The 7,500-nt window shown below is 42.3% G+C and overlaps 1 protein-coding gene across 3 annotated transcripts in view; it reads left to right on the top strand.

The window, feature by feature from the left end:
• Positions 1-7,500, top strand: part of phip (PHIP subunit of CUL4-Ring ligase complex) — a 78,798-nt gene that overhangs the window by 24,146 nt on the left and 47,152 nt on the right. For all 3 annotated transcript variants that reach the window (XM_076273330.1, XM_076273332.1, XM_076273331.1), the window contains exons 9-10: positions 5,362-5,462; positions 5,655-5,725. In XM_076273330.1, the coding sequence (XP_076129445.1) occupies positions 5,362-5,462; positions 5,655-5,725 (172 nt within the window). The remainder of the gene's footprint in view (positions 1-5,361; positions 5,463-5,654; positions 5,726-7,500) is intronic.

The following is a 7,500-nucleotide window of genomic DNA, read 5'->3' on the forward strand; positions in this document are numbered from 1 at the left end:
AGATGTATCGTAACACCCCCAATTATCACCACTTTTGTTCAGAAATTCTAAAACAACGATGTTTTTTAACACTTCAAAATAACATTTGCTAAATTAACCTTGCATTTTTCAGTAGCCATAGGTGTGTAGATTTGAACAAAATCTGGTTTGGTTCTTAACGGCACATGGACGGTTAGACCGAGAATTCTTGTCGTGAAATTAAAATTCCACTGGAGCTCCAAGCGGTTGTGTACACGCAGCCTTACAACACTGTTTACAGCTCTTTGAGTCACGGTAAAATTTCATTTTTGGTACATAGCTAATTTAGATACACCTATGGTGTTGGTGGTTGCGTCTCTTTAGGAGTCCGCTGTCTTGGTTTGTATAGAAATGGATATAAGTGACACATACACGCAAGACGGTGGAAATACGGGACCGACGGTAATAGGGGGAGTTCCGATATGTTGCTAGTGACAAAATATTAACTTTCAGTGTTTTACGATGTCTTTGTCATGGGGAAGTGTTTTTCCCCATGCATTTATTCTAGGCTACTGCAGTGACTGCCGTGAGAGAAGCGGGTTCTGTGTTTTGTTAATGTCAGTGACTGACGCGAGAGAAGCGGTGTCTGTGTTGTGTTGCATTGCGTTGCGTTAATTTATTTTCATTGGGCATACCGTGCCGTGCCGTCCACAGCTCTTCAGTTCAGTTTTTTGAAACAATGAGTGCAGGAAGCGCGTTTGTATGGTTATATTACTTGACGGGGGGATCCCAAGCAGCTTTCAGCCATAAGGCTACTTTGAGAACATTTCAATTCACCCGACACTAATATTCAAAATGTTGACAACTATTTCGGCATAGCCTATAAAGCAGTTTAATTAAATGGAATGTAGTTGTAAACAAACAAGCTACTTGGTGAGGCTTGGCCTCACAGATGCGCTCGTGCTTTAGATCAGGGGTCCCCAACCTTTTACGTAGCCTACCATGGACCGGTTTGATTCCCTTTTTTTTTTTTCACGGACCGTGGGGGGGGGGGGGGGGATATTGGGGGTTCGGGGGTTCCATGTTCCATATGTGTTGTGCATGCATTACTTGAAAATAACTAGCTCCAGTTATGTATGAACAGTGAAGGTAACGAACTCTTAAAAACGTGAAAAACGTGAACTTGAAGAAGTGAAAATGTAACAATATGAACTATGAAAATTGAACAACTTGAAGCTACATCTATCAAGTGTGAACATGCTTAACAAAATATGGGAACAAAACATGGGAACTAAACATGCATTATGAATATAATCAGTGGGAGCCCTGTGCTTGTTCCCTGCAACAAGACAGTGACACCCTCAGTGTGTTTGAAATGTCCAGTCGATTGCGCAATTTGGTTTTAATTGCAGTCATTGCAGAAAACCCGGCCTCGCATAGATACGTATACGTGGTGGGAAATGGTAGCAACGTTTTCAGCGCTTTTACGGCTATCTCGGGATATTCTGCTTTGGTTTTGATCCAAAAACCCGCCAGACAGGTTTCCTCATACACACTCTTAAGACCACCGTCATTTGCAATTTCGATCAACTGCTCTTCCTCCTGCGCTGACATGTTAGGACTATTCGGGATATTGACAAATGGGTTGCGGACCCACTCATTGGTTTGCCGTGGATCTTTGGAGGATGGGAAGTAGCCTAACGCTCAAACTCCATTTGAAAGCGCAACAAGGTAATCGCGCACCAGCTGCAAGAGAAAGGGCCCTGCCTCAGTCTCTCCCAAAACCCCCACTACTGTTTGGAACATATCAAATACACCCCGTCCCCATTCGTCCCCACAAATCAAGCTTGGCTTTAAATGCAGCGACTTTATCTGCCAGTTTAAAGACAGTCGTCATTCTCCCCTGGAGTGACAGGTTGAGGTCATTAAGCAACCCAAATATGCCACATAGGTAAGCGAGTTTTGACACCCAGTCCTCATCACTAAAATGTGCAGCTAACGGTGACTTTTTTTCTGTAAGAAATCTCTGCAGCGGCTCTCGCAACTTAAACACCCTGGCCAGTGTCTGCTAAAGATGCTTGTTTTTTGATGCTCATTCTAGCAGTTTAGCTAACTTCGTGTGACACTACCGTTCGCCAAGAACTGATCAAGTGAAGTGAGCTGACCTGAGGCTGCGCAGCGCTGAAGGCAATATGTAAAGTGTTGAAGGCGGGACAGACGTAAGAAAATAGACCTGGCAAAATGCAAACATGTGTGCAATCAAACAACTGCATATAGGCCTATGCCATGTAAAAACGTGACATTATTGCGAATTAAATTGAGTTTAGTTTGCATGCATTTTTTTTAAACTCATGTCGTAGGCTACAGCCCGGTTAGGAATGTACCGGCCGCAGCCCGGTGTTTGGGGACCGCTGCCTTAGATGGCAGGAAAAATCTTCAGCCTATTAACTGACCACCCGATTCACGTTGGCTGGGGGGGAAGGGGGGCCATCAGACATTTGTGACCAGTTAATTCGGCCCTGCCCCCAACAAATCACACCTTCCCACCTCTGACAGCTTAAAAGAACTCACACCTATTCACAAACCTGCGGCATTTTGCCGTGTTTTGAAATCCTATGCAGCTTTCAATAGTGAGGAAGCAATTTTGCATTGTAGGCATAACTAACATGCAATAACGCCACCAACAACAACCAAAACTAGGCTAATCATTGTCAAAATGTAAATTAAATGTAACATTATGTGCATCAAATTAAAATGTTCTCTTTTGCAAACGTAGGCATAGTAACAGAATAATTTAATCAATCCGTATGTTTCATTAGGCTACTAGGCTATTTGTTTTGCCTTACTCATTATTCATTTAGGCTAGGCCTTTTTATTCAGTTATTAATCATCTTCCTTCTCACTACTTGTGTAGCGCACGCATTCTCCGACCTGTCACCTGTCACTCATCATCGGAAGGGAGGTGTTTGGAATCATTCCCGCGTTACAATCGTCAGCCAATCAAGGTGGTCACTTCAGTCAAGCTCGTGCATGAGTAATGACGTCATCTATAGCAACGAAGACTCACTCCTAGTTTAGGAGTTGTCTGAAAGGCTTTGTGAATAACTTTTAAGAGAAAACTCCAAGCTAAAATCTTTTAGTGCGATTTAGGAGTAGCCTACTCCTAGTGGTAAGATAAAAGCCTTTGTGAATAGCCTACGGCCCCAGTTATTCATCATCTTCCGTCCTTGTGTAGCGCACGCATTCTGAGACCTGTCACCTGTCACTCATTATCGTAAGGGAGGTGTTTGGAATCATGCCCGCGTTACAATCATCAGCCAATCAAGGTGGTCACGCTTGCCCATTTACACAAATGAATGGTCGAATATTACTGATGATCATTGTTATTTAAGAACATGCAGTGTGCGTAGGGCACCAAAAACATCTTGCTCGTAAAAAAGCATCATACCGCACATTGTGGCGGGTCTGTTATTTACTGTAGGCTGCGCAAACCACAGGGCAAGCCTGCATTCGAGGCCTTCTGTTGAAGACTTTTATATAAAGCCTGCGCTAACAGTAATCCTCCTGCCCCTGATAGGCCTACCACAGCTGTGGATATGTGTGGAATGTTCAAGTAATAACACAATCCAATGTGTGTCTCAATTGTCCCCCGCTGACCAGACCACCTCACACATTTCTCTAGATTTTGCAACGAATTTACATGACACAATGCCATAAAATATGCCAGTTTTAGGACACAGAATAATGTTTGTAATGATACCAGTTAGGCCTACGTTTAACAGTAACAAGTGTAATGAGCTATTCATTGTCGAAGGTGCATGGTCAAGTGAAATTCTTACTTTGGAAAACAAACATTTGCCGATATCATCGCCGATCATCAGAATATTGCTCTGGACTGCAGGTAACTTGTTAACCCAGTGGTTCTCAAACTTTTATTTAATTCCCCACTTTGATCAAGGGGCATTACTGATGATAGTGGAGATAACGTGTTATCCCGAGGCCTTTGCCAGTCAGCATCTCCGACGGTAGTCTACCCTATTAAAAATAGGCTATACGTTTTCGATGTCCCAAACGGAGAGACATAGGCTACTTTATTGTTTTTAACGATCTCTATGCTACTCACAAAAATGTAGGCATGGGGACATGATGAAGTAGGCTATCCAACTGTCGTGTGTTAAATTATTGTGATTACGAGCCAGTGGTTTTCAAACATGCGTGACTCGGACATCTAACTAAATGCAACAGGCTCATATCTTCCTCGCATTCGCAAAATGAGGACCAGTGTTTTGTCAAATTGCAAATAGCTATTCGTTTTAACGAATTTTTATGATAGTAGCCTATGCTTTTTGTATAGGCTACTATCTTAATCTTGGAATATCGGGAGGGAAGTGGCGCGTCTGCAGTCAGCCAAATATGAATGTAATTCTGCGGCATAAAGCAGATGTATTTGTTTATTGTACAGAAACAGAAAAATAAAAATGACATGTCAAGCAGTCAACTGACTACATTGCAGTCAAGAAGTAGGGTAAATTAAGACACTGTTTTGATTTGCGTAGTTGCATTGCCCCCAACACTGACAATAACATAGCAGATTTCGATTTTCGCTACCACCGTGTAGTCAAGCCTTAAGCCATACCCAAGTAGCCTTAATCGAGGTAATGTTTAATTATGCATGATTTATTTTGTTATTGAATTCGTAGGCTGGGATTCCTCTCGGTAACAATTATGTTTGGTAGCCTCCTGCTTTTTCAGAAGGGGCGGCAGTCAGGCTACTGACAGAGCGATGTACAGTGGCAGAGCGACGCACAGTGGCTGAAAGTGGTACTAAAGCTTCACGCAGCTTCACGCCTCGTAATGCGCGACTGAAGTGGCCATTTGAAAGCGATGCCCACTGTACAGACACAGTCATACACACTCACGGGTGGATGCACACAGAAACATACAGACCCACACATACACGTGCGCGCACACACACACACGCACATACAGACACACACATAAACACACACACACACACACACACACACACACACACACACACACACACACACACACATTGATTTTGGAAAATGTCTTCAGCTGTGAGGTTAATGCTTGGGGAATGCTTTTCATGTCTTCATTCTCTATGATAAAAGCACAATCTGATTCTGATCCATTGGGCTCTTGGGCACTGTGGGTAATACACATGTGTGCGTTTGTTTTCTTTTCATTTACAAAAGTAAAAACATTGTCCTGCGGTTTATACACAATTTCCAATACATTGGAAATTACTGTATAGTTAATGTGAATAATATTTGTGTTTAACATTTGTGTATGTGTGTGTGTGTGTGTGTGTGTGTGTGTGTGTGTGTGTGTGTGTGTGTGTGTGTGTGTGTGTGTGTGTGTGTGTGTATGTGTATGTAGTTCTCTCCTCTGTGCAGCGGTAGTAAAAGATTCCTCTCCTCCACCGGTGCTGATGGCTCCATATGTTTCTGGCAGTGGGACGCTCGCACACTCAAGTTTGGGTAAGACACATACTGTACACACACACACACACACACACACACACACACACACACACACACATTTGCATTTAGGTGTGTCCATATGCACATAATACCTGCATTCACCAAACACATTCTCTGTATTGTATGTCTATCCATTCACTAACTGAAGCATTTCTGTTTCTGTGCATGTGTGTGTGTGTGTGTGTTCAGGCACAGGCCCAGTAAGTTTACGGAGCGTCCTAGGCCGGGGGTGCAGATGATCTGCTCGTCCTTCAGCGCAGGTAAGCCTTCATCCTGTCATCCGTCACCATAGAGACAGAGAGAGATTGACATTTGATGTCTGTGTTTGAGAGTTGATGCTGAGATAGAGATTTGATGTTTGTGTTTGAGAGTTAATGCTGAGATAGAGATTTGATGTTTGTGTTTGAGAGTTGATGCTAAGATAGAAATTTGATGTTTGTGTTTGAGAGTTGATGCTGAGATAGAGATTTGATGTTTGTGTTTGAGAGTTGATGCTAAGATAGAAATTTGATGTTTGTGTTTGAGAGTTGATGCTGAGGTAGAAATTTGATGTTTGTGTTTGAGAGTTGATGCTGAGATAAACATTTGATGTCTGTGTTTTGAGAGTTGATGCTGAGATAGAAATTTGATGTTTGTGTTTGAGAGTTGATGCTGAGATAAAGATTTGATGTAGTTTGTGTTTGAGAGTTGATGCTGAGATAGAAATTTGATGTTTGTGTTTGAGAGTTGATGCTGAGATAGAAATTTGATGTTTGTGTTTGAGAGTTGATGCTGAGATAAAGATTTGATGTAGTTTGTGTTTGAGAGTTGATGCTGAGATAGAAATTTGATGTTTGTGTTTGAGAGTTGATGCTGAGATAAAGATTTGATGTTTGTGTTTGAGAGTTGATGCTGAGATAAAGATTTGGGGCCCTATCATGACATTCTAAAGTGCATCGTCACTCGTCAAAAGTCTATTCAAATTTAGTAGGATGTCCAGTTCACATTGGGAGGGGTTTCGTTCTCAAAAGTGGAGCGCATGGCGTAACAAGGTGTTCCTAGGTCTTTTAATCAGTCATATGGGTGTGTTTGGGGCGTAACATCATTTTAAACCAATGAGAATGACATCTGTCATTCCCTTTAACGGCGCAACGCGCGATATGTCAAATAAATGCATCGGTATTTTGGCATTCAACAGCGCATTTGAAGGAGGCTGCTTGCGAGACCGTATGGAATAGTCATTCTTAAACCATGCTTTACTAAAACCTAGCATAGCCTTCACGCATTTGCACTCGTCTATTATTTGAACTCATTGGCAAAGTGAAACTAACTTCACCAAGGAGTCAGTCAACGACAAGACAGTTATATGCAGTTACTTTCACTATTGACTGACAATGGGTTACCATCGAAAACATAGGCTGGAAAAAGCAACACTTACCCTAATGTTGCTCAAATGACTGAATAAAACAACATTTATCCTGCAGAGGAGTTGCTTATATCTCGTGACAGTGCATCTTCAGCTGTGCTCCATACGTGTCTCTCGCCTCTCCCCTAATCACTTTTAACCGTCATTACCAATTTGCAAATGATGGTGAATAACTACTCATCATGAGATGTACAGTATTTCGTAATATCTTTATTCTAATTATGTTTACCATTGTAATCATGCAATTTGTAATGCTTTGCATGGACGTGCGCTGGTGTGCGTTCATGAATGATAGAAGGATGGTGCGTGCACCTGCCAATATGACTGTTGACATGCGCTCTTAAAATAGCATATGAACAACTCGCCATTGACTTCTGACCAGGTTTAGGTGGTGTATGATAGCGATTTTTAGACAATGCGCCAGGTCCCTCCCTAGGTTGTTAATTGCCACACCCCTGGGCGCAATGCTTAAAAAATAAAGGTGCAAAATAACGAATTCAACTTCGCGCCGGTGAATAACGAACTTTACGCCATGCGCTGGTGACCCAAAATACAGCCCTTGATGTTTGTGTTGATGCTGAGATAGCTTGCACCTGTTAGCTATCACATGAGTTGACACTACAGACCTCT

Source organism: Alosa pseudoharengus, unplaced genomic scaffold (genome assembly GCF_046254945.1).
Source record: "Alosa pseudoharengus isolate Yale_2024_CS ecotype anadromous, Long Island Sound unplaced genomic scaffold, YU_APseudo_1.1 YU_APseudo_1.1_scf_7, whole genome shotgun sequence".
Classification (NCBI taxonomy): Eukaryota; Metazoa; Chordata; class Actinopteri; order Clupeiformes; family Clupeidae; genus Alosa; species Alosa pseudoharengus.